At 51.8% G+C, this 27,790-nt stretch overlaps 1 protein-coding gene across 2 annotated transcripts in view; it reads right to left on the bottom strand.

The window, feature by feature from the left end:
* HIVEP3 (HIVEP zinc finger 3) overlaps window positions 1-27,790 on the bottom strand; it is a 51,714-nt gene that overhangs the window by 2,602 nt on the left and 21,322 nt on the right. For both annotated transcript variants that reach the window (XM_086863245.1, XM_086863246.1), the window contains exons 3-5: window positions 15,521-15,696; window positions 7,128-7,226; window positions 1,243-2,297 (exon numbers count right to left, since the gene is read on the bottom strand). In XM_086863245.1, coding sequence (XP_086719371.1) covers window positions 1,243-2,297; window positions 7,128-7,226; window positions 15,521-15,696 — 1,330 coding nt within the window. The remainder of the gene's footprint in view (window positions 1-1,242; window positions 2,298-7,127; window positions 7,227-15,520; window positions 15,697-27,790) is intronic.

The following is a 27,790-nucleotide window of genomic DNA, read 5'->3' as shown; positions in this document are numbered from 1 at the left end:
CCTTACCAGGAATGTGAATTTTGCAATGGAAGCCCAGCTGTCCGTTGTGCTGATAAAGGGGAATTTTTCCGGGCGGGTTTTTGCCATTGCTTTGGAGGCACACGGAAAAGTAACAGTGGCGGCTCTGGGTGAGGAAAAGCAGCAGGAAAACGAAGCCAAAAGGCAAATGTGAACAAAGGAGCTGGAAGGTGGGAATGGCAGACAAGCAGGGCTTAAAATGTTGTCTCCTGCTGTGGATTTGGGAGCTGAGGGGATTTGCTCCAAGCAGGGGCAGCAGAAAGTTGCCCTGACAGAAGAGTTGAAGGATGAGGGCTCCCCGAGCCCTGAGGTTCACCACAAGAAGTGAATTGACAGGAAAGGGAAACAGCATTAAAGGAAGACAAGGTTTGGACCTAAAATAAAGGGGAGTCTCTGAGGAGGTGAGACAAAGACTCGGGGTGGAAAGGAGGAGGAAGGAGGCACCACAGGATGGGAGGTTAGCATGGGAGAAGCCCTGGCTCAGCATCTGGGGTGGCAGGGGATCAATAATGGCCTCTCTCTGTCCCTGGGGGCTGCAGCCTCTCCCCACAGCCCATGGATCTCACGGTCACCAGCACAACTGAGAGCAGAGCCAGGCACTCCAGCAGGAATGGGAAATATCCCACCAAAGCCCACATCAATCTGCCTGCTGGGATAGCACTGGGAGGAACAGGCGATTTTCCTTTACCCACAGGATTTGATTTATCCAGCGGGGAGATTAAATAATGCTCTGGAGCCAGTGGGAAACCCCTCTCTGTGCTGAGGAGAGGAGGGAGATGAAATGAGAGATGTCCAAACAAACATTTCTCAGCCGCTCATCCGTCCTGTGGGTGGACACAGGGCTCAGCCAGGGCTGCTGCAGAGCTGGCTCAGGCCACTGACCGCTGGAAAATGGTCACAGCTCCAGCCCAGCTGGGGAAACCTCAGGGATGGGAATGAAATTCCCAGGAACAAAAAGGCTCTTGGTGACAATTAATCATTAAGAGGCTGTCCTCACTGATTGTCCCAGCAGGACTGGCTGGCTCAGGAGTGGGAATAACCCCATGGAGAAGGGATAACTCTATGTCTCTCCGACTGAGAAGGGCCCAAATGGCTGCGAAACCCACTGCTGTCCCCTGTCCCTATTCTCCGGGTCCCTGTGCACTTCTGCAACCCAGCCTTCACCAAAAGCCGTGTCAGAGACCACCCCGTGGGGACCAGAGGGCAGCAGGGCTCTGGACTTACCAGCTTGGACTCGTAGAGCTGTAAGTTTTTGCCAAAGAACCTGTGAGGTAGAGGCATCGAAGAGAATATCCCGGGCTGGGCTTGATACGGGCTTGGAACTTTGTCCTCTGCTGATTTGCTAGTGCCAGGCAAGTCCTCTTTGCCAGGGGGTGGATACCTGGACAGCTCCAAGCAGCCTGGAGACAAGACTTTCTTCAGGGAGAAGTACCTCAGGGACGCCATCTCTCTGCTGGGCGACGAGCGCCTGGCAGGGGACGCTTCTCCATCGGGGGCAGTCCTGGGGGACAGCTCCCTCCGGGGGGACAGGTGCCTGCTGGGCGACAGCTCGAGCCTTGGGGACACACATCTCAGGGGAGACGCCTCCCTCCTGGGAGAGGGGCGCTGGCAGGGGGACAGCCCCCTCCCTGGGGACAGGCACCTCAGGGAGGGCAGCTCTGCCGTGGGGGAGAAGCGTTTGGGGGAGGTTTCATTTTTGGTCAGTAAGTGCTTCCTCGCTATCATTGGTCTGCTGCTGCCACCCCCTCTGCCACAGTCCTGGCTTGGGGACCACCTTTTCCTCGGGGAGGTGTCTTTGGAGCTGGACAGGTCCACGACCAAGGACATCTGTGGCCTTGTGACAGACTCTCTCTCAGCGGGAGCCAGGCGCTCGGTGGAGGTCAAAGCTGGTCTGTGGAGGCTCAGGAAGCTGTGGCACACAGCAACGTCGCTGCTGTCTGCTGACCACTTGGTCTCCAGCCCTGAGGAGGAGGAGGAGGAGGCCTGCTGGCCTTCCCCTGCTTCTGGGCTGCTGGAAGCAGCTTCTTGAGCTGTGGGTGTTTCTGTGCCTTCCTCTTGAGGAGATGGGGAGCCCCCCAAAGAGTGCGGCGGGAGGGCGCCGGGTTTGCCTTCTGGCAGCTTCGGTGCTGGCTCGTCCTGGCTCTCCTCTTCCTCCTCGTCTTCCTCGTCCTCATTGTCGTCGTCGTCGTCAGATTCCTCGAGGTCTGAAAACTGGTGTTCCTCGATGGGCTCAGATCCCTCCCGCCCCTCAGAGTCCTGGAAAAGGTCTTCACTGGTTCCTGGAGGCAAACACAAAACACAGAGTGTAAAACACACGCTCAGGGGTTATTTTTGTGTTAAATCTGCTCACGAAACACATGTAAGGGGTTATTTCTGTGCTAAATGTGCTCCAAAACACACGTTCAGGGCTATTTCTGTGCTAAATCCACTCACAAAACATGTAAGGGGCTATTTCTGTGTTAAATCCACTCACAAAACACATGTAAGGGGTTATTTCTGTGCTAAATGCGCTCCAAAACACACGTTCAGGGCTATTTCTGAGCTAAATCCACTCACAAAACACATGTAAGGGGCTATTTCTGTGCTAAATCCACTCACAAAACATATAAGGGGCTATTTCTGTGCTAAATCTGCTCACAAAACATGTAAGGGGCTATTTCTGTGTTAAATCCACTCACAAAACATGTAAGGGGCTATTTCTGTGTTAAATCCACTCACAAAACATGTAAGGGGTTATTTCTGTGTTAAATCCACTCACAAAACATGTAAGGGGCTATTTCTGTGTTAAATCCACTCACAAAACACATGTAAGGGGCTATTTCTGTGTTAAATCCACTCACAAAACATGTAAGGGGTTATTTCTGTGTTAAATCCACTCACAAAACATGTAAGGGGCTATTTCTGTGTTAAATCCACTCACAAAACATGTAAGGGGCTATTTCTGTGTTAAATCCACTCACAAAACATGTAAGGGGCTATTTCTGTGTTAAATCCACTCACAAAACATGTAAGGGGCTATTTCTGTGTTAAATCCACTCACAAAACATGTAAGGGGCTATTTCTGTGTTAAATCCACTCACAAAACACACGTTCAGGGCTATTTCTGTGCTAAATCTGCTCACAAGCTCTAAGGGCACAAGAGGAGAGAGGACCTGGCTGTTCCTAGGTGTGATTATCTCACTTTGAAGCTGCAGTTTGCCCTCTCTGGTGATCCCAGCAGATCCCAGTAGATCCCACTCTACCCCAGTTACAGTTCCAGCTGTCAGCACACACAGCCCTCGGTCCCCTCTGCGCACCCACCACAATATTTATTTGCTCTAAAATACAAAAAAAAACCCCTTTAATAGATGAGAACAGCAGCACCTTCATCCTTCAGTGGGGTTTGATGATCATTTGTTCCAATGGTGACTCCAGAATACCCAAAGCTGCACGTGGTGGGCTTTTTCCTGCCTGGATTTCATGACAGATAAACACCAGCAAGGCAGGACTTTTGCTAAAAATCGAACAAGGGGGCGGAAGGAACCTCTGTGGATTTTTCCCTGGGTGGGATAAATTCCAGCTGTGGTTCAGAGGGTTTGGGGCTTTGTAAATCAGAGCTTGGAGGCGGCGGGGAGGATAAAAAAGCAAATTCCAAAGGGTTTGAAATATTTCTGCGGGTTAAAATACGTCTCTCTGCCGCTTGAAGGGCCAGCGGGAGCTTTCCGGGCTGGGTGAATCCCGGTGAGGCCGCAGAGGAGGGCCGGGAGCAGCCGCTGGATGTCACTGCAGCTCGGCAGAGGCACCGCCGGGACACCGGCACGGCTGCGGGGACACGCCCGGGACACGGGGCAGCGGAGCCGGGCAGTGCGTGACAGCCGGGTGACAGCCGGGTGACAGCCGGGTGACAGCCGGGTGACAGCTGGGTGACAGCCGGGTGACAGCCGGGTGACAGCCGGGTGACAGCTGGGTGACACCTTGGTGTGACACCTGGGTGACAGCTGTATTTAATACCCATGTGACAGCCGGGTGACAGCTGTGTGACAGCCGGGTGACAGCTGTGTGACAGCCGGGTGACAAGTGGGTGACAGCCGGGTGACAGCTGGGTGACAGCCGGGTGACAGCCGGGTGACAGCCGGGTGACAGCTGGGTGACAGCCAGGTGACAGCCGGGTGACAGCTGGGTGACAGCTAGGTGACAGCCGGGTGACACCTGGGTGACAGCTGTATTTAATACCCATGTGACAGCCGGGTGACAGCTGTGTGACAGCCGGGTGACAAGTGGGTGACAGCTGGGTGACAGCCGGGTGACAGCCAGGTGACAGCCGGGTGACAGCTGGGTGACAGCCGGGTGACAAGTGGGTGACAGCCGGGTGACAGCTGGGTGACAGCTGGGTGATAGCTGGGTGACACCTCGGTGTGACACCTTGGTGACAGCTGTATGTAATACCCATGTGACAGCCGTGTGGCAGCCAGGTGACACCTTGGTGTGACAGCTGGGTGACAGCCGGGTGACAGCCGGGTGACACCTTGGTGTGACACCTGGGTGAGAGCCAGGTGACAGCTCGGTGACACCTAGATGTGACACCTGTGTGATAGCTGTGTGACAGCTGGGTGACAGCCGGGTGATAGCCAGGTGACACCTGTGTGACACCTGTGTGACAGCTGAGTTTGATTCCCGTGTGACAGCCGTGTGACAGCCAGGTGACACCTTGGTGTGACAGCTGGGTGACAGCTGGGTGTGATACCTGTGTAACACCCGGGTGACATCTGGGTGACACCTAGGTGACAGCTGGGCAACAGCTGGGTGTGTGACAACTGTGTGACAGCTGGGTGACAGCTGTGTGACAGCTGGGTGACACCTGTGTGTGAAACTTGGGTGACAGTTGGGTGACACCTGGGTGTGATACCCATGTGACAGCTGGGTATGATACCTGTGTGACACCTGTGTACCACCTGTGACACCTGTGTGACACCCATGTGCCAGCTGTGTGCCAGCTGTGTGACATCTGTGTGACACCTGCATGTGACACCGGTGACAGTGTGTGCCACCTGTATGCTAGCTGTGTGTGACAGTGTGTGACAGTGTGTGCCACCCGTGTGCCAGCTGGGAGTGACACCTGTGTGACACCTGTGTGACACTTGCGTGTGACACCGGTGACAGCATGTGCTGCCCCTGTGCCAGCTGTGTGCCAGCTGTGACTGTGTGCCACCCATGTGCCACCTGTGTGTCACCCCTGTGCCACCCGTGTGCCAGCTGTGTATGCCAGCTGTGACAGTGTGGCCACACCCGTGTGCCACCCGTGTGTGCCAGATCCCGGCCCTACTGTCCCCCCAGCTCAGCCTGTCTCTCTGCTCACTCCTGCCGTGCCCTGTCCCAGCTGTCCCTCACCCGCTCAGGGCACATTTTGGGCAGCACCTCGTGGTGGCTCCAGAGGGGACACGTCCCCACGTCCCCACGTCCCCTGGAGGGGCTGCAAAGCCCAGTTTGGTTCTTTAGGGATGCCAGGCCCTTACGAGTACCCGCTCCCGAAGCTCTCGGCATTCCCAGCCACGGATTTTCCCCTGCTGCTTCCCCAGCCAAGCGTCCGCCTGATCCCGCTTCCAGAAATCCCTGGAGGCAGAGCTGTCCCAGCAGCTCTCCCTGGAGAGGGATTCTGGCTGGCACTGTGAAATCCTAGCCGGTGACGGGGCTGCTGGGCCCGGGCTGTTCCCAAACTCCCAGAGGAACTGAGCTCAGAACAAATATTATTCCAAACTCCCAGCTGTAGGCTGAGCCGTGCATATTTTCTGCCTGGAACAGGAATGCGTTTTGCTGGCAGAGCTGTGGGCCAGCCCCATGGCTCTGCTTTTGGGGGACAGACGGGAGCTGTGCCTGCTCCTGGTGCTCTCCTCTCTTTGCCCCAGCTGGGACAGAGCAGGGCCAGGGCTCAGGAGCCAAGGGAAAGTGAAGCCAGCCCCAAACTGAGGAGCTGTTTGCATTTGCCACCACAAATCCCAGCCAGGGAAACATCCCAGTGAGTCCTGGGACACCCCCAGGGAATTGCTTTGGCCTCCTGACACGATCCGTGCAGGCAGGGACAGAGCTCAGGCTTCCAAAATTCGTCCTGCTGAGCTCATGGGGAGAGAAAGGGCAGGACACGGAGAAAAGGAGGGAGGGATGGAGCGAGGAAGGAGAGAGGGAATTGGTGGGAACGTGTCCTGCCGATGGCTTTGTCTGAGGTTGCATCTCATTCCATGTGTGTTATTTATTCTCCCCAGCTGGTACCACCCCAGCGAGCCCAGCCCAGGCAGGAGTGAGGAATTATACTCCAATCTCCTTTTATAGTAACACCCCTTGCTTTCTGCTGCCCCTTAAATAGAAATACAAACAATCCAGTGAAATACAACCCCGCTTTAAAATAATCCAGGGAGTTTTAGGAGCTGCTGCTCCCTCCCTGCCTGCCCCCAGAGGAAAGCACAGCAACCTTCCTGCACTGCTTTGTGTCACGTGGAAATCGCAGCCATTATTATTATTATTATTATTATTATTATTATTATTATTATTATTATCATTATTATTACTATTATTATTACTATTACTATTATTATTATTATTATTATTATTATTATTATTATTATTATTATTATTATTATTATTATTTAATTCAATCAGCCCGTTTAGTTTTGTTCTGAGCCTCTCTGGAAGGAAGAGAGAGGACACAGGGGAGGGCTCCTTGCAGCCCCTCACCCTGAGAGCAGGAGCTGCGATCCCAGCTGGGATCTGGGATTTCTCACGCACCTTTCTGCCGTTCCCGTGTTATTTTCTCATCCATCCAAACGGCCACAGCCATTAGAGGGCAAAATTTTCAGCCTTTCTCCTTGGCTGCTGTATTTAATATTGGTATCGGTGAGCAACGCGCCTCTGCTCGTGGAGCAGAATATTCCCATTCCCAGTGGAAATCCAGAGCTGGTTTAACCAGGTGGGAGAGGAGGTGGGAGGAAGCCTGCCCTGGATGCAGCTGCCCCCCACACAGAAACTTCTGGAAGGAGTTCCCCTCTGTGGTGGGGTGTCCTGCAGGGCAGGGCTCCCTGCTGGTGCTTCCTGCCCCTCTCTCAGCACCCACAGCTGATGTAGAAAGGGGAAGGTTTTACCTTCTTCGGCTTCCAGATCCACCAGTGAAGATACCAACACGCCCAGCTCCTGACATTTTTTGCTGTGGGCCTTTGACTTCATGTGTTTAGTCAGATTCCCTGAAAAGAAGCAGAAAATACATTTTACTCAAATATGGCTCATTTTTTTCCCCCTTTCTTTTTCTTTTTTTTTCCTTCTTTTTTTTTAGATGTTTTTCTTTTTTATTTTCTTTTTTTTTCCTTGTGCGAGCTCAGCAGTCACTGGTAGGAAAGGAGGATTGGAACCTCATCCCAACACATCCCATCCACCTGCCTGGAGTGGGGAAAGAGCCTCAGCACCACAGGGCAGAGCTGCTCCACCCTGGAAATGTTCCAAAAACCAGTGGATGTGGCACCTGGGGACGTGGGGCAGTGGTGGTGGCCTTGGCAGTGCTGGGCTGGATGATCTCGGAGGGTTTTTCCAGCTTTAATGATTTTATGAATTTACCATAAAATGAGGGTTTGAGCCGCCAACAAGACGGAAAAACCCTACATTCCCATTTTTCACCCAAAAATAGAACGGCTGAGGTGCTCTGGAACGCACCAAGGGGCTGGGCAAACTCAGCTCCACGAGCAGGAGGAGCCTTGGGCACCTTCTGGAGCTCAGAAAGGTCCTCAAGAGGCTTCCTCGGGGCCAGGATGGGAGGAGCAGCCCCTGGGAGAGGAGAACGGGATGTGGGGTCACTGGGGGCTGCTCTGGGATAACTCCTGGGCATCGGAGGGCACCTCTCTAATTCCACCTCCCAAATTACAGGCGGGTTAATTAGACACTAATTAACCCCACTGGTAGCCCAGGGAAATGCAGAGCAGAGGGGAGCAGTTGCTGGAGGGGGAAAAGCAGGCAGGTGGAGCGGACAGGGAAATGAAGGAGAATTAAAGCAAAAATGTCCCATTTTCCTTTTTCCTCTCCTCCAGCTCTCTAAAATCCCAGACTGGGATTGGGAGGGACCCTAAAGCCCATCCAGCCCCGTGGGCAGGGACACCTCCCACTATCCCAGGGTGCTCCAAGCTGTCCCTGGACACTTGCAGGGGTTTATGGGCTGAGGGGGGATGAGAAGAAAACCTGGGCTCTGCTGAAGGAGTGTTTGAATTTCCCATCCCCTGATGTGCCCTCAGCCTGGCTGCTGCTGGCACCTGAGGGCACTGAGGAGCACCAGGCCTGGCTTGCTCACCAAACAATAAAAAATAAAAGAGGAAAACCAGAATTCTGCCACTTTACTGCAACCTCCAGTGAGGACTGAGGTCCTTCAGTCCCAAATCTCCAGTCCCTGAGCTGGTGGGAGCACTGGGGGTCTCTGGATATCAGGGATAAAAAATCCACTATTCACTGGAGCAGAGCATTGCCCGTGGTGTCCTCAGCTCTCAGAGAGTGCCACAGCTCACCCAGCTGCCACCTTGATCCCTCCTCAGCCCATGAATTATTTATTTCAGCCCATTTTATATAAAATGGAGCGGCTCCAGCAGCAAGGACCACGAGACACAAAGGCTGACTCGATATCCCCGTGTGTCTGGCACCCACCCTGGATGGGGATGCAGGAAAATTTTAATAACTCAGATGCAGCAAAACAGCTCCAAAGAGGAGAGATTTATAATTTTGAAGCCTTGTGTTTAGCTGCCCTTAGCCCCACGCTCAGGACACTCAGGTGTGAGGATGAGGCCGGCCTGGCTCAGCTCCCTGCTCCAAAATCAGAGCCTCTTTCTCCACCCCAAAGCAGGAGTTTTGTCATGGCCCCAAACCCACCCCACGAGCCAGGAGCTCACCCCTGCTCCCAGCGAATCACCACTGCCTGAAAATGAAAAAAAACCCATCCACAGACCCAACTGTGGCCTCATGGAACTGGAATTTCATTTTGGAAGTGAAAACCAGGAAAACCACTGCTTGAGTCAGGGTGCTGCGATCCGCCCTGTGCTGCTGCCTGTCCAGCTCACACCTCACAGCCCCGCTGCCAGAAATGCTCCCATAGAAAACCCCACAGAAATCCCACAGAAATTCCTGCTCAGCCCCCACAGCAAAATCCCTGCCTGGAGCCTCTCCAAGGGCAGCAAACAGAAAATCAGCCCAGGGCAGTGCCTGCTGTGAGCAGGGGCTTTGTGGGGATCCAGCTGGGTGGGGAGGGGACACCCCCAGGCCTTCTGGTGCCACCCCAGCCCCAAAAGCAGCCCAGAAATCCTCTGTGCCAGCCCTGGAAACAGCAGGAATTCCTGAGGAGAGGCTCAGTGGCACTCTGAGGTCCAAAGGTTGGACACAGCAGTGTCCCTGTCCCCGGGCAGGGCTGCCAGAGCCCTCCTGCTCCTCTGCTGGGGCACAGCAGCCACACCAGCTGTGCCAGGAGCCACCAGGGCCACCTCCTGCTCTGTTCTGTGTCCCTGGGCAGGGCAGGGGGTGGCTGCTGCCCTCCTTTCCCAGCCCCCAGAACCAACAAATTCACCCCAAAGGACCAACTCCTTCCAAGCTTTGTTTCCTTCCCCTCCAACTCCTTTTTCCTTTGCTCTGTCTCTCTCTTCCCCCCTTGCTCAGACCAGGTAAAGCTGCTGGCCCAGATCCTCCTGCAAAGCTCTGGGTGCAAATTTTCTTGGAGGAACCCCAACAAAACAGGGATGCTGCATCCTTTCAGGGAAGGGAGACTCAGCAGGACAGATCCTCATCTGCCCCCTCTGCATCATTTTAAGGGAATTAAAAGCTCCTTTCCACTGGCTGGGAAGCTGAGTGATCATCCTGGGAGCAATCTGGGGGACAAGAATATCTGTCTGACCAGTTGTGGATATCTCCTTCCAGTTTGTGCTTTTTTAGACCCCTTAATTAACACTGGCAGGATAAAACACTCGAGTGGACGGACTTGCAGTAGAATCAACACCACTTTAAGTGAAATCCGGAGCTGAATCCTGCAAGGGAAGACTCACAGCCACTTGTTGCCTCGCAGAGTTCTGGCTCCCAAGTTAAAAAAAGGAGGGGAAAAAAAAAAAAAAAGAAAAATAAAGCCACAACCACACAGCATTGCTTCCCTGGAAACCATGGAAAAACATCTTTGAGGGAGCAAGCCAGCCCAGCAGGGAGGCTGGGTTTAAATAGCAGAGGAATTACACTGAACCCTAAACAGGTAAGTGGTCCTTATTGGGGATTGTTTACCAAAAAACCTCCCAGATTTGAAATAAACTGGCTATATTTAATAAAAACCCCTCAGGAATGGTGGGGAATGGTGGGGAATTGTGGGCCCAGAGTGAGCACAGCTCCCATTACGCCTGCCCAGAGCTATGTGCTGCAGCTGCCGGAGCTCTGCCCGTGCTGGGAGGTCTGATGGGGACTTAGGGCAGCTCAGATGCCTGGGCTGTTTGGAGAACGCTGTGACTCCAGGCTTCCCAAAGCACCTCCAGCAGCTTCATCAAGTACAAGTGATTTCCCACTTAAATTCCATACGGGGAATTGATTTTTTTTCTGGGAGAGCCATTCTTGTGTTTTCAAGGTGATGGAGTTAAAGCAGAACGCAGGGAGCTGGAGCCTTGGGATTCCTGGGAAAACGATCCTGTCTGTGCTGGGGATGCTCCAACCTTTCTATTTCTGCTGCTAAACCTGAGCCATTCAGCAGCAACCGAAAAAAAATCAACAAAACCCAAAAATCCGGCAAACGGCCGAGCGCGGGAGGCAGCGCCGTGACACAAACAGAGCTTCACAGGAATGACAATTGTCACGGAAATTGGAAATTGGAAATCGTTTGCAAGGAGAGCAGCAGCTTCTCTGGAAGGAGGAGACTCCATGGAGAGGGGGGAGAGCTGGGAATGCTCACCTGGAGAAGGGAAGGATCCAGGGAGGGATGGGGAGAGGGGCTGGGGACAAGGCCTGCAGGGACAGGACCCAGGGAATGGCTTGAGATTGGAAAAGGGGAGATTGGGGTGGGATCTTGGGCAGGAATTGTTCCCTGGGAGGGTGGGGAGGGGCTGGGCTGGAATTGCCAGAGCAGCTGTGGCTGTCCCTGGATCCCTGGCAGTGCCCGAGGCCAGGCTGGACATTGGGGCTGGAGCAGCCTGGGACAGTGGGGGTGACCCTGGGACAGTGGGGGTGACCCTGGGACAGTGGGGGTGACCCTGGGGACAGTGGAGGTGACCCTGGGGACAGTGGGAGGTGACCCTGGGACAGTGGGAGGTGACCCTGGGACAGTGGGGGTGACCCTGGGACAGTGGAGGTGACCCTGGGGACAGTGGGGGTGACCCTGGGACAGTGGGGGTGACCCTGGGACAGTGGGAGGTGACCCTGGGACAGTGGGGGTGACCCTGGGACACTGGGGGTGACCCTGGGGACAGTGGGGGTGACCCTGGGGGTGGCACTGGGTGGGATTTAGGATCCCTCCCAACCCAAACCATTCTGGGGTTCTGGGATTTTGCTGGGAGATGCCCTCACTCGCAGAGAACCAGCCAAAACTGATACTCTGCATCCCAAATAAATCGTTGAAACAGGTTTTATGTGGGATTTAAATACTGCACAGGCCTTGATTCAGGCCTTGGTGTGGAGCTGACGTCCCCAGGTGAGACTTTATGAGGAGGAAAGCTTTAATTTACAGAATTCATTGGGCAGAGGAGTTCAATCCTTTAAAAAAAAATCGATTATTATCTTTTATCCTTATTGACATATAGATTAAAGGAGTGAATTTGCACACGCAGCCTGCTCGTATCCACACAGGCTCTAACACAGCAGCCACCTCCTGGACCAGACCTATCCCCTGCATCAGCCAAAAGCTGATATTCCAGAAAGGTATATTTCACTGGTCCTTTGCTTCAGCCCTGAGTCCTGAATTTTTTTTCCTTTTCCCTGGTGAGTTCCAGAGCTCTTTTGCTCAGTGTTTATCTCCTGGCTGGATCATTGGGTCATTTTCTGTTCCTGGCCTCGCATCCACACGATGTCCAGGCAGGAAATCCCTGAGGATAACTCTGTCCTCGTCCCAGGGGATGTTTGTGATATCCCCAGGAGCTCAGGGACCACGCCCAGAGGCTCCCGGGGATGCTCGGCCCCTGGAAGGGCCCCAGCCCTTGGAATATTTTGGGAATTCTGTCCATCCCTGTGCCCTGCTCTCCCAGCAGGGAATTCTGCCAGAGTTTTCCGCCAGCTGGACCCGCTCTGCACTTTCCAGAGGAGGCTCAGGCTGCTGGAGCTGCAATAACAATAAACTCTGAAGCCCTTTAAGGGCTGGAGGGGGATGCATTTAATACCTTTAATTTAATATCTGTAATATATTCACATGTGCAGTACCCCCAGTGCTGTCAGGGGCTGATTGAAGGAACTGAAAATGAATTTATTGAGGACTCTGGCTGAGTCTGGTGTCTGGTGAGTGGCCCAGACTGTGAAATGGGTGTCTCCAGCCAGCAGGCACCGTGTCCTTTACACAGCTCCCTTTAAATTAAAGTGAAGCTCCTCGTCCCTTCTGACCTCCAGGCAGAGGCAGCATCCGCTCAGAGCTGTTCCATACATTTTGTCCAGGAGTTCTGAGGGAACTGGAAGCAACCAGGACGTGAGAGGCTGATGTGAGTCTGAAGGAGGACGGAAAATAACTGGAAAAGGGGAATTAATGTGCCAGCGCTGCCCCTCATCCCAGCTCACCCCCTCTGAGAGAGGGGAAGGGAAAAGCTCTCCCTGACCTTCCTGAAAGGGAAAACTGCTTTTTCTCCATTTCCTTCCTGCCCAGAAAACAATGCAGAAGCTGCTGAGACTCCTTTAAAGACCCTCTTGGAGGCCACAGCCACAAAGCTGCACCGCAGTGGAGGGAGAGACACCTCATTAAAGAGGCACCTTTAGATCTGGTCCAGAAACACCAAATCAAACAAATCTCTACAAATCAAATTTCCAAGGCTGTTGTTCCCATCAGCTGAGTGAGCACACACACCAAAAAAAAAAAAAAAAAAAAAAATCTAAAAAAAAAAAAATTAATCTCATGGATTTGCTTTAAAATAATAATAAAAAAAATAAATTTTCAGTGCAGTTCTGCAAGCCAAAGGAACAGCTTTGCTTCCAGTGACAGAAAGGCACAAAAAGCAGACAATTAGTGAATTAGGGGAAATATTTAAAGCATTTTAAAGCAAAAAGTTTTCCCAGTTCTTGGAACACGGACGTGGATTTTCTAGAGCGGGAGGGGTGGGGGGTGAGGTACATTCTAACCAGATAAAGATCCTCATTAAAAATAATAATAACAATAAAATCCCATTTAACTGCTTCCAGCCTACTCGAGAGTTTAGAGCATTAGATCATGCTGGAGAGATCTACCCCGGCCAAAACGAAGCCAGCTCCACAGACCTCCCCCTGGAGCTGCTGCTGAAGGCTAAAATTAACTCTGGAAAGCTGATTTCTAAAAAAGCTCCGTGTCAGTGCAAGTGCAGCCCGGCAGGAGGGAGAGCTTCTGCATTCTGCATTCTGCCATCCCACCCAGCCAGGGAGGAGCCAGGCCCAGAGAAAACCCTGCAAAACGAGCTGGGAAACGCCAGCTCTGCAAAGCCCCCTCCTCCGGGTCACTCTTGTTACCAACGAGAGTCTGAAATTGCTTTAAAAATCAGATTTTCCCGCCGCCCCGCCGGTGATTTTTTAAGCGATCCCAAACTCTCGTTGCTGATAACTCTCCATCACCGGCTGATGTTTTTATCAATGCACACAGGGCTTTTTTTCCCTGCTGTTCCAGAGCTCCTTGTGCCCACCCCAAACAGCTTTTCCCCCATTTCTGGGCAGTCTGAGCGCAGCCCAGAGCTCTGCCCATCGCCCCCTCCCAGCAAAGAGCCGTTCTCATGCAATTCCAAGTCACCATCATGCAACTATTCATCCATAAATCCCGATCTGGGGACGTTCTGCCCATTCCATGCATCCATAGGCAAACGGATACTTTGCCATCCAAATCCCAACGGAGCGTTGATGATTTTTTTTTTTGCCTTGTGGAAGGAAGCATTTCCATGCTCCCTTGCCCATGCCAAGCGGAAGAAGGGAAGTGTCTGCAATGTGCAGCCAGAGCTGAGAGATCGTGGCCTTCAAGGGAGCAGAGATGAAGAGCAAAGCAGCCAGAGAGGTGGTGGAGAGGATGGTTTGATCCCAGCATCCTGGGCAAAAGCCCTACAGAAGCATGGTGGGAGTGAGGTGGAGTGACGGGAGAGGCTGAGCGGGTTCAGCTCTCCAAGGAAAACCTCGGAACCAAGTCAAAGCAAGAAGGGACGAGAAAGGAAATGAATCAGAAACAGCTCCAGGATGGGAGGGAGAGGAAGAACCGTCGCTGGGATGTGCAGCATGAGAATCTGGCCTCAAACCCGGTATCACTTCCCGTTCTCCCGCAGCCCCGCTGACCACCGGCACGTTGTCACCCAGAAATCCCCGCCAGCCTTCCCAGCAAAGCCACCAAAGGCACTGCCCACCCCGGTCACTTCCTTTGTCCTCCTCTGTCCCCTGTGGGCCAGCAGTCGTGCCCCAGAGCACACACACCCTTCCCCACGCCCACACCGTGCCTGGGGACACCGGCTCCTTCTGGGCTCCCCATCCCTCTGACACTGCTGGAGCTACAGCGGGAGCTCCAGAACATCCTGAGCTGGGAGGGACCCACAAGGATCACCCAGTCCTTGCATGGAACAACCCCCGGAATCCCCCCACGTGCCCGAGAGCACTGTCCACAGGCTCCCTGAACAATCTGCCTCTGTCAAGCTGTAACCAGCAATCTGAGCCCCACGCTTTGCTGCCTCATCCCGAGACTCGCTGCCACCAGATTGTCCAACCCACGGTGCCAGACCCCTGCAAGAAGTTAAAGGCACCTCTGGCCCATTTGGAAAGTCCCATTCCCCGTTTCTCTTGGAACTGGCTATTTTATTTATTTGCTATTTTATTTATTTGCTATTTTATTTATTTGCTATTTTATTTATTTGCACGTGGCTTGCCAGCGCTCACCCCCCCCGAGGCCATGGCAGAGAACACCCGGTGGCACTGATGGCTCGATGTCCTGGGATGGAGGCCTTGAGGGAAAAGGTCCATTGATGTGATACAGAGAATGTGGAAGCCACATGCAACTGCAGAGGATGAGGATGGGCAGATCTGGAGAGCACCAGCAGGAAAAGCCACCCAGAGCTTGGATCCAGGGGCTCAGCCAGGAGCCTGGAGCTCCTGCTCTCGCCCTGGGGTGTTTTTTTTTGGAAAGCCCTGCCAGGGAAGCTGCATTTCAGCATTTTTCCCTTGGAGAAGCACAGGGAGGATGGCAGGGAGGCTCTGCTGCAGCCTGGCGTAACGCAGAGCTGCTCTTGTGAAAACACCAACCGATTTCCAACTCCCTCATCCCCCTCCCTCCAACTGCTGGGAATGCCCTTGGCCAGTGCCCCCGGCAGGCTGGCAGAGCCCGGAGCAGAGGAGCTGGGAGCTGGCTGTGGCTTACCTTTGGTTTTAAAAGCAAAGTTACAGTACTTGCAGACGTACGGCCTGACGTCTGTGTGCGTGCGAATGTGTTTCTTCAGCATGCTGGGTTTCTTGCAGCGAATTCCACACTCCTCACAAACATACTTCCCTCTTCCACGGCCTCGCACATACACATACTCTTCGTTTGATTTGTACCTATGAGCAACAGGTGGCGTGATAAAGGGGAAAAAAAAAAAAAAAAAAAGAAGATTCCCACCTCAACAGAAGAAGTCACAACTTATGCTGGGTTAGTTCAGCGCGTTATTGACACCGCAGGTCTTGGCTGATGTTTGGGAGCTCTGGGTAATTAGGCTAAATGGGAATTATCACCCAAAGCTCGTGCCCAGATGTCTCCAGATGCCTGACTGCTGTGCTGGGACCTTCTCGTGTCCTGCATCTGCTGCTCTGTGCACACCAGAGCCCAGAGCTGAGCTGAGCCACGGGGCACCCCCATCCTAAAACACGAGCTGAGGCCCCCAGGCCAGGCTGGACGGGGTTTGGGCCAGACTGGACAGGGTTTGGCCCAGGCCAGACTGGACAGGGTTTGGCCCAGGCCAGACTGGACAGGTTTTGGCCCAGGCCAGACTGGACAGGGTTTGTCCCAGACTGGACAGGGTTTGTCCCAGGCTGGACAGGGTTTGTCCCAGACCAGACTGGACAGGGTTTGTCTGAGGCCATACTGGACAGGGTTTGTCCCAGACCAGACTGGACAAGGTTTGCCCCAGACCAGGCTGGACAGGGTTTGGGCCAGACCAGGCTGGACCGGGTTTGTTCCAGACCAGACCAGGCTGGACAGGGTTTGTCCCAGACCAGGCTGGATGGGGTTTGTCCCAGACCAGACAGGGTTTGTCCCAGACCAGACCAGACTGGACAGGGTTTGTCCCAGGCTGGACAGGGTTTGTCCCAGACCAGACCAGACTGGACAGGGTTTGTCCCAGGCCAGACTGGACATGGTTTGTGCCAGACTGGACAGGATTTGTCCCAGACTAGCCCAGCTGCCTCTCACTCCCTGCTGTTAAAGCCTGCCCGGTCTGGGCACTGGGAAAACTCATCCCAGCCAAAGCTCCTGGGACACCTCCCACCCGCCAGGGCTGCAGCCAGAGCCACCTGAGAAGTCACCAGTGCCACAACCCCCCTGTGACCCCTACACAGCCTGAATGAGACACCCAGAATGGACACAAAGAGAAGAAAACATCCTTTCCTTCCCTTTTTTTTTCTTTTTTTTTAATAAATAAATCATGCTACCACTAAATGTAAACACTGCAGACTCCAGGCTCTTTTATCTTTGGCACAGGACAACGATTTAGGTTTACCCAAGAGAATGAGATCGGTCATCCTTCCTTCCCGTGATATATTTTATTTTCTGTCCAGGCATTAGTGCATGGGGAAGGCTGCAGGATGGGGGGGTTGAAAAACCCTTGTAAGACTGAGACAAATCTTTCAGCCTCCTGCTGTTCTGCAAATGAAGTCTGCAATTTCCTGTACTTGCAGCACAAGAAGAATAAGGTAACACGAAATTGCTCCCCTCAGATCTTAAAGAGGCCAAATTTTTGAAGCATGGCACTTCTTGCAAGTCATTTTTCTACCCAGGAGGAATTAAGTCTGGTCTTCAGAAGTCTCCAAACATCCACCCTGGAAAAATCAGGCTGTCTAAAGCCTCTTAATAGGAGATCCAGAGGCATCCAACACCATCAGTCAGGTTTTAGTATCTTCCCAGTGAAGCCTATTCCAAACCAGAAGGGTGAGAAAGCAGCAGGCAGACTGAGGAGAAACTTGAACAGAAACAGCTGCACTGGAATAGATTGAGCACTTCTGTAAGTGAATATTTAATAAATTCATGTATTTGTAATGCAGGAAAACAAGGGTCACAGAAAGCCACACAAGGACCCCTCATCCAGCCCAGAATTGACAGGATGGGAACGGATGCACCCATGGGAACACCTCCAGCTCCTGCAAGGGTGGACTCAGAAGTGTTTGAGTCCCACTGCAGGCACCCCTGGATCTCCCACACACTTCGCTCCTTTCCCTCAGGGAGAATCCAGGCAATTCCAGCTCCAGGGGGTGTCTGGGGGAGCTGCAGCTGGAATTCAGGATGATCCTCCTGGGTGCTGGAAGTGAGCTGGGGCTAAACCCTCCCCGTGCTGCCAGCACTGTCTGAGCCCCATGGCTCTGCACAGAGACCTGGGAGATGCTCAGAGGGAGAGGAGCTGCTCCTAAACTCAGGGGATGAGCTCACAGGGTCAGGTTTGGACACGGATTAGAGAGAAGAGAGGAGAACTGGGTGTTAGACAGCCCCAGTCTGCACCAGCAGCATAAACCAGGTTTTGGTGTCCAGCAGCTGCATGTGGGGGGCCAGTTTGTGTTTTTGTCCTCCAGCATCAGCAGGAGTTCTCTAGATCATCACCAGGGTCACCTGCTGGCCCAAATACTTCATTTTATCGCCACCCATCGTGCTGTTCCCAACCATCACAACCCCCAAAATACCCTAAAAACACCAGCATCAAAACCCATCATCTCATTACTGGCCAGAGGGGCCTGAGCCGGTGTGTGGAGAGCTCAGCCAGTGCCCCAGCCTCCGTCCCAGTATTCCCAGTTATCTCCATTTAACCCTAAAGGATTCCAGGGCACACGTTTGTTAGGGGTGGTTGATGTCCCTCCTCTGTTCATCGATGTTAAGGAATCAGAAGGAGCAAAAGAAATCAGGAATCCTGAATATTTTCTGCTCAGGTCTGTACTGCAGGCTTCCCTCTCTGCCTCCTTCCTGCCTGTCAGTGTGCTGGGAACCACCTGGCCATTGAAAACCTGGAATTTCTCCTTCTTCAGCCTCGTGCTCGCGCTGCCCTCGATTACACCCTCCCATGGAAGTGTTTTTGTGTCCCTTCCTCAGCCTCATTAAAGCCACGGCGGCTGCAGTGAAAGAGACGTGTGATTTAATCTGGAATCAGGCACTGCAGCTCCGACACTTCAGCACAGATATTCCCCCACAGCTCCCCGAGACCACGAGGAAAACAGGCAGGGAGAGGGGAGACAGAGGAAAAGCGAGTTGATCTCAAGGAATACCGAAGGAGAGAGGAAGAAAGCAGGAGGTGACAGCGCCACGGCCCAGAGAACGCTCTGCAGATGCCATCTGCCCGCTCTGAGGGATTTATGGACATCATTCCTTCAGTGGGATCCCGCTTTCCCAGCTCCCGTGCCCGTAGGATTTGCATCAGAAAGACAAATCAGCCGCAGCTCAGCCCATGTGAGGATTTACCCCGGGCACAGCACCTTTCCCTCCCCACGAGGTTTGCTGCCAGCACATCCTGTGGATGGCCACAGCTGGGGTTTGTGTCAGCAAGTCTGGGCTTCTCTTCCAGAGCCCTGTGGAATTCCCAATCCCGAGTTTAGCAGCTCCCAGCCCCTGCAGTGCCACCTCCCCTCAAGGCTGGGGTGATTGGGAACACGGGGAGTCAATGGTCGTTGAGGCTGATTTAGGGACCAGTCCTTTCAAACAGACACACAGAAATCCACATTCAGCTCTCTGATGCATTTCTGAAAGGTTCTTTTGGGCCAGCACTGCAAACCCTTCTCTGAGCAGGAGGAGCCAGCGCAGCCTCAGCAGCGCCAGAGACCCGACGGCCCCAGAATGGGCCCAAAATCACTGTCAGGAGGCACAGGAAACCCAACAATGGGAAAACACAAACCTGGAGAAAGCTTTGTCTCAGCTCCTTCCCTTCAGCTGAAACCCAAACCCGAGGAGCGTTTCTTCCCCTGCAGCCTGTAGGAGGTTTGGTTCTCAGTATCTGCCGTTACAAATTCCTGACCATTCTTTTTAGCCACAAACACTTCTTTTTTTCCCCCTCAGCTCTGTGAGCCACATCCAAAATCTCCATGTGGCTGGAAACCACAGGATAAAACCTCGGGCAGGCGGTGGGGAAGGAAGTTTGGTGGTTGGCAGGCGGAGAGGAGGAGCAGGTTTCTGGGGGACTCATTGCTCACAGCTGGCCTGAATCACCCCTTCCCTCCTGATTCTTTTTTCAAGTTGTTTTTTTTTTAAAAAATTCCACCAGGATTTTACCTTGCCCTGCAAAGCCTTTGCTGATGTGACCTTGCCGGTCACAGCGGTTACGGTTTAATTATTGAGGTGGGCAATTAATTCTGTGAATTTTCACCATTTGAAGCTCGCTGCTGTATCAAAGAACACCCCTGGAGGCTCCCACAGCAGCTGAAGAAGTATTTCCTCGACTGGTTTTAGCATTTGATGAAATCCCTTGTTTGCTTTTTGGATTTAGGGTGCACAGAGCAGGAATGGGATATCTGATCCCTGGGTTTGGTTCCCTGTCAAGTGAAGCGAGTCAAGCTCCGGGTTGTTGCCTTCGGTGTCAGATTTTGGGTTTATTGACAGCACATTTCATCTGTCACCAGGCTGCCCACTCATCTGGCTTGCCTCAATCCTTGGGAAGTTCCTGACAGGCTGCTCTGGGATTAAATGATCTCATTTATGCTTTAGGTCTCCGGCAAAATTTGCCAGATCAGGGATAAATGTGTAACTACCGCAGTGCCACTAATTACTGATCATTAATTGCCTTCCTCCCAGCTCACTGGAGGATGTCCAGCCTTCCTGGACTCCTGGGATTTCCCTCTGGAAGGATTTCCAGCCTTCCTGAACTCTTGGGATTTCCCTCTGGAAGGATGTCCAACCTTCCTGAACTCTTGGGATTTCCCTCTGGAAGGATGTCCAGCCTTCCTGGACTCCAGGGATGTCCAGCTTTCCTGGAATTTCCCTCTGTAAGGATGTCCAGCCCTCCTGGACTCCTGGGATTTCCCTCTGGAAAGATTTCCAGCCTTCCTGGACTCCTGGGATTTCCCTCTGGAAGGATGTCCAGCCCTCCTGGACTCCTGGGATTTCCAGCCTTCCTGAACTCCTGGGATTTCCCTCTGGAAAGATTTCCAGCCCTCCTGGACTCCTGGGATTTCCCCCTGGAAGGATGTCCAGCTTTCCTGGACTCCAGGGATTTCCAGCCTTCCTGGACTCTTGGAATTGCCCTCTGGAAGGATGTCCAGCCTTCCTGAACTCTTGGGATTTCCCTCTGGAAGGATGTCCAGCCTTCCTGGACTCCAGGGATTTCCAGCCTTCCTGGACTCCTGGGATTTCCCCCTGGAAGGATGTCCAGCCTTTTGCTGCCTCCACCTCCTGAAGATACCAGACTTAAAACCACCTAAATTCACTTCTGCTTCAGGAAACTTTTTCATTCACAGCTCTACCCTTACCAAAATTGCTTGATTAATAGGAAAAACAAAGACAAAAAATAAACAAAAAAGAAAACCCCAATGAAGAAGCAAACAAACCCTAAAAAATAAACCCTAAACACCACACACACAAAAAAAAAACCCACTCCATTTCTTATGTGCACCTCATTATAAAAAAAGCAACAAAGTTCTCCCTGCTGGGTTTCCGTGCTCATGATCCCAGGACTGACTGCAAGTTCCTTCACTTATTTTTTTTCACAACTCAATACAATCTTTGAGCTTTTCTCTTTTTTCTGTTTTCTTTCCATTTTGGTGAGTCCTGGCCCAGAGGACTCAAGATTTCAGTTTTTACTCTCACCTGTCCAATTTCCTTTGTGCGTTTGGGGCTGGGTCCCAACATAGGATACAAAGATATATCAGCTAAATTATGCAGGCACATTTTTTTTGACGTTTTTTGGATGTTTTGAGGATAAATTAAAGCTAAGGCAAGGCTGGGGAGGGTTTTTTCTGCCCACAGCAGTCAGACAGGTCTGACCACGGCACAAAATTCACGTGGGTGAGAGCTCACACTCAGCCCTGGGCGCTGCTCCAGCAGCTCCCTTGGAAGATCAAACAGAAACAGAATAAAACAGGAGATAGAAAAAGGGAAAAAACAACCACTCATCCAGCTGATTCATAAAATACTCCCAGGGAAAGTCTAGCACAGAAATCCCCACGGGTGACCTGTCCTGTGCCCCCCCAGCACGGGCTGGCCACTCTCCAGTGAATGACATGGCCACTCCTGCCTCTCCAAACAGCTCTGGAGGCCACTGCTGCTTTCTGTCGTTCCAGGCTGCTCCTGTCCCTCTGTCCCTGACCCTGTCTCCTGTCCCTCTGTCCCTCTGTCCATCTGTCCCTCTGTCCCTGACCCTGTCTCCTGTCCTTCTGTCCCTCTGTCACTCATCCTGGCTCGGCCTCCTGGCCTTACCCCAGGGTTTTATTCCCTGCAGGATCTCACTTTGGGGCCTCTGTGGCACTTGTTACACTGCAGAGATCCTGAAATTCCTGAATAAATTGTTCTGGATTGAGGTCACTTATGGAAACAAATCCACAGGAGGTCCTGGAGCTGCTCCAGGGCTGGAGCCCCTCTGGAGCCAGGCTGGGAGAGCTGTGGGTGCTCAGCTGGAGAGGAGAAGCTCCAGGGAGAGCTCAGAGCCCCCTCCAGGGCCTGCAGGGGCTCCAGGAGAGCTGGAGAGGGACTGGGGACAAGGCCTGCAGGGACAGGACCCAGGGAATGGCTTGAGATTGGAAAAGGGGAGATTGGGGTGGGATCTTGGGCAGGAATTGTTCCCTGGGAGGGTGGGGAGGGGCTGGGCTGGAATTGCCAGAGCAGCTGTGGCTGTCCCTGGATCCCTGGCAGTGCCCAAGGCCAGGCTGGACATTGGGGCTGGAGCAGCCTGGGACAGTGGGGGTGACCCTGGGACAGTGGGGGTGTCCCTGGGACAGTGGGAGGTGACCCTGGGACAGTGGGGGTGACCCTGGGGACAGTGGGGGTGACCCTGGGACAGTGGGGGTGACCCTGGGACAGTGGGGGTGACCCTGGGGACAGTGGGGGTGACCCTGGGACAGTGGGGGTGACCCTGGGGACAGTGGGAGGTGTCCCTGCCATGGCTGGGGTGGCCCTGGATGGGATTTGAGGTCCCTTCCAACCCGAAGCATTTAATGATTTTAAGTGATTTGATATTTCCAAATTTGCATTAATGTTTTAACATCAAGAAATTCATTTTATTGTGAAGGTTTCTCCCCCTGGAGGGGGGAATGAGGAGCCTTTGGGCACTCACTGGAGTGGGTGAGGCCTGAACTGCAGTCAGAGCTACAGAACATGGCATTGGGACAGAATTTATTTGATGAAGAGTTTATTTCAATAAAATTAGAGACTTAAAGAGCCTTGCACTGACCACGTGCCTCTGCTTGTGGCGCTGGCAGCCACGGATCCCTCAGGATCCTTGTCTGGCCAGGGATCCACTCAAATACCCCGAGTGCTCCCAGGGACAGAAGGGAATTTCCAGCCCTAATTTGTGCCAAATTTGTGAAGTATTTCCCAAGATGACCCAAAGGCATTTCCCTGGTGCCGCTGCCTCACTTGAGCAAACTTCAAAAGCTGCCATTCCCTTCTCCCAGGGGAGCCATCCAGGGATTTGTGGTCACTTCCAGCTTCCCCTCAGCCAACCCCAGCAACGCTGACCCTGTTGTTATTAAGGGATGGAATAGGAAACGCTGACTTTTCTGTACAAAAGAGCCACAAAATTGGCTCAGACCAGACCCCTCCTCTGGGCTCTGCCTGCTTTGTCACATCCTTTTGTTTCCCTCTTGTCCCACGGGGGCTCAGCTCCTCTTCCTGGAAGCTTTTCTGGAAGGTTCTGGCCGGGATGCTCTGGCAGTGCCCTCCCCTCCCAGGGCTCCGTCAGCTCTGGGAGCTCCACGGGAGGAGCCCCTTGGGGGTGAGGAAAGGGATGAATTCTTCCTCTCCAGCAGCACAGGCTGGGGGAGCTCTCCGTGGGGATTGTCCCTCTCTGAGAAGGGGCTGAACCCACCCTGGAGGGGCGCAGGGTCCGTGCTCAGCTCAGGATTTGTGTTTATCCCCAGCCTTTTGCTCCTTAGCAACACAGACCCAAACATTTCCCCTTCCAGCAGCTCCAGCCCCGCTGGGAATATTGGATTTCTCCTCCTTCTCCACCAGTGCCAGGAATACCCATCCATGACCTGAACATCCAAAAGCTCTGCCTGTTACTCCCAATAACCCAATCCCCATCCAAGGGCCGGCCTTGTGACATCCAGGAATAACGGGAAGGGTCTGGATTTCTGAGGATTTGGGATGTGGACTTGTGATGGAACGACTTCAGCACAAACATTCGATTCCCAAACGCCGTCACCAGCTCACCCTGTGACAGGGACAGCCCCTGCCAGTGCCAGGAGAAGCTCCAGGAGAGGCTGGTGGGGAGCAGCAGGATGGTTTTCCAGGAGAAATGGTCCCCTCTGGAATCTCAAGGCCTTTCCCTGGGTGGGACTGGCAGCAGCAGCTGCTCCCTCTGCGGTTTCTGGGATGTGCAATTCCCGAGCTGCTGGAGCACATCCCTGTCCTCGCTGGCACCATCCTGGGTTTCCCCCCAGCTGATCCTTCTGGGATCCATCCTTGGCTCTGCTGGAATTCAGAGGGGAATCAAACAGCTTCAGGATCTGACACCTCCCCAAGAGAGGCCCCATGGAAAGCTCCTAATACATAATTACAATAATTAATAATGATAGGCTGGGGTTATTTCCACAGCAGGGGAGCCTCTGGCTCTATTGAAACGTGGCAAACAAAACCAAGCCCAGCTGCCCCATCCCTCTTTTCCTGAGGTGACAGCACAGGAGAGACAACCTGAGAGCCAGCAGCAACAAAAATCCCCAGAAAGTACCAAAAAAATACCAATTTCTGCTCTGTTCTTGCCCTCATCACCACTGGGCGCTGATGGCTGATGAATTTCTGATCTCCAGATATAAATACCACTGACAGAATTCCCAAAGCCACTCAGGTTATTACAACCCCTCAACATCCCAGAGGATCTGATGGATTGGGCTGGGATTATCACCTCCGAGCAGCCCATCCCATCAACCTTCCTGCTGCTCCCAGCACCGGGGGGCTGCGGTTATTAATGAAATTCTGTACCTTGATCTGCTGGAGACAGAACTGCTCCGAGCCTCAGACGCAGCCCAGGCCCTTCCCCATCCCTCAGACTGGATCCGAGACAAACCAATTTGTAGGAACTGATTCAATTATTTCTCATTTCCTGCCTGCTGTCAGAGCCCGGCGAGGAAATGAGGACTGATCCCAGGGATGCTTGAGATACCATCAGTCCCTCTGGACAGCAGCAGGGAGGATGGAAAGCTTCGTCCTACAAAATTCCACATCAGTTCCAGGCAGGTGAGAGATTCCAGGTGGGAACTCTCACCTGGACTAAGGGAATGGGGGGGCTGGGTTGTGGAACACCTGGGAAAAGGCCCCAAATCCCGAATCCATGGATTCAGTCCTGCTGAATCCATCAGCACCAGGAGGGGCTTTTGGTGCTCCTACAGTCCAGATGTATATATAATATAATGTAATATAATGTAATGTAATGTAATGTAATGTAATGTAATGTAATGTAATGTAATATAATGTAATGTAATGTAATGTAATATAATGTAATGTAATATAATATAATATAATGTAATGTTATGTAATGTAATGTAATGTAATGTAATGCAATGTAATATAATATAATATAATATAATATAATATAATATAATGTAATATAATGTAATACAATATAATATAATATATAATATAATATAATATAATATAATATAATATAATATAATATAATACAATATAATATAATATAATATAATATAATATAATATAATATAATATAATATAATATAATATAATATAATATAATATAATATAATATAATATAATATAATATAATATAATATAATATAATATAATATAATATAATATAATATAATATAATATAATGTGGTATAATATAATATAATATAATATAATATAATATAATATAATATAATATAATATATATAATATAATATAATATAATATAATATAATAAATATAATATAATATAATATAATATAATATAATATAATATAATATAATATAATATAATGTGATATAATATAATATAATGTAATGTAATGTAATATATTTTATACATAGTGATATATAATACATAATATATTGTATATAGTGATATATAACACAATATATACTATATAATTATATATAGTATATCCTATATAATACATAATTATATAAAATTATATATATGTAATACGATAATAATAATAAATAATGATAATGACAAAGATAATGATAATTATAATGATGATGATGATGATGATGATGATGATAATAATAATAATAATAATAATAATAATAATAATAATAACAACAATAAGCCACAAGCACACTCTTCTGTAGCTTGAGCAGCACCCAGGCATCCCCTGTGTGATTCCTTTCGGGAATCCCAGCCCTGGCAAGTCTCAGCTCCTGCTCTTTTCCCTTTCCCAGATTTCCAGCGCTCCAGATGGGAGCTCTCTGGCAGGGAGATGTTTTCCCAAGGCCGGGAGCTCCGCGGTTCTCACGGGAGCAGCTCCCCCGTGGCCCAGGACGGTTCTGGAGGATGGAGCAGGAGCAGCTCCCAAGGCAGCGATGGAAATGCTCCCGGTGCCGGCTGAAATGATCCCTGCTTGGAAAGTTTCCCGTGGAAACCTCCCAGAGGCGAGGCAGAGAGCGGAGTTTGTGCAGCAGGAAGGGTTTGGAGCAGGGGGACAGCGTGCAAACAGGATGGAAAATAAATATGAAAATCCCCTGGGGGCTGCTGGTGGCACCAAGGGGCTGTCACCTGCAATCTCTGGCTGATCCCAGCACAGCAGCTTCTGCTGATGGCAGCTGAATTCCAGGGCTCGTGTCCCTGCTCCCCCAGCTTCCCTTCCCGGGGCTGGCAGCCAGAATAACCCCAAGGAATGGGAAGAGCTCCTGGTCCCCCCTTCATGGTGAGCGGCCACCTGGAAGTGGATTTGGGCAAGTTTGGCTTGCAGAGAGTAACAGGAAGAGAGGGAACAGCCTCAAGCTGTGCCAGGGGACGTTCAGGTTGGATTTTAGGAAGAAATTTCTCATGGGAAGAGTTGGAACAGGCTGCCCAGGGCAGTGCTGGAGGTCCCATCCCTGCAGGGATTTAGAAGCCATCAGTGGCGGCCTTGGCAGTGCCAGGTGGTTGGACCCAACGATCTCAGAGGGATTTTCCAGCCTGAATCCGCAATCAGGGGAATAAAGACCATTCCCCCTGGATTTCAGGAATCCCCTTCCTGCACTAACACTCCAGGATATTTCCATTAAAGAGAATAAAAGTGGGACATCTCCCAGCTCCCTGCCCCAAACGATTCCTCTCTGCATTTTGCGTGTGCAAGGGAGCCTGTGAGATGTACCAGGATCTCATGGCCAGCTCTGCTGGGATTCAGATGGATCTGTTTTTAGCTCCAGAAAGTTACAAAAGCATCCTTGGCGCTGCAGCACTTTCCTCAAGGCAGACAGGGACACGCAGGTCCCCGTTTGGGACAGGTGGCTTCGATTCAGAGCCACAGGGAGCAGAGAGAGGCTGCCAACAACAGCAGCACCAACCCAGCTGGGAATTCCCTGCACGGAGCCAGAGGGACTCGGAGACATCTGATCCCAGGCACGGCTCACAAACCCCTGCTCCAGAGGTGACCTCGGCTCTGGTGACACGAGTCACGCTGCCTCAGGGAACGCAGGAAGGCCACAGAGACAAAAAGATGCAAAAATAAGCGTCTGCTGTTCCTGCTGCCACGTCCTGAGCTCTCCAGCACTGCTGGCAGGCTGGGAATGGGAGGAGCAGGGACTCCTGAAGGAATTGAGGCAGGGTTAGGAGCTGGTTTAGGCTGATGCTCTTCACTGAAAGGAATAAAACCTCCCCCAGACAGAGCCCAGGGTGTTCCATGCTGGGATACCCTGGAGATGTTGGGCTGCATCGGGGCCAGGAATTCTCTGCTGGGAAAGCCCAGCTGCGGATTCAGCACCCACAGAACCTCCCAGAGCTCGGGAATTCTCTGCTGGGAAAGCCCAGATCAACAAATTTAGCTCAAGGTCCAACACATGAGGAGCTGAATTCATAATAAATGATTGTAATTAGCAACTTTGCAGCCAGACTGACACGTGGCAGCTCTAAATCTCCCAGCCTGGGTCAATAATTCTCCTTTCTTTGTGACTCTCTGCTCTCACACACCTCACTGTGTTTGTCAATATTGAGGGGAAAAGGGAAATATCCACAAACCAACAGCAGAGCCACGGAATAAAACATCATCCCCTGTCCATTGTGCACAGCAAAATCCACCCTGCTCGGCCTCAGTGAATTCCTGGGAAACACCTCATCGAGCCTGGACACCCCAAGGCTCCTTTAGTTACTTTATATTTACTATATGT

The sequence above is a fragment of the Cyanistes caeruleus genome, chromosome 26 (genome assembly GCF_971803275.1).
Source record: "Cyanistes caeruleus chromosome 26, bCyaCae1.hap1.1, whole genome shotgun sequence".
Classification (NCBI taxonomy): domain Eukaryota; kingdom Metazoa; phylum Chordata; class Aves; order Passeriformes; family Paridae; genus Cyanistes; species Cyanistes caeruleus.
The sequence above is the reverse complement of the archived record's forward strand: the minus strand, read 5'-3'. Positions and strand labels throughout refer to the sequence as shown.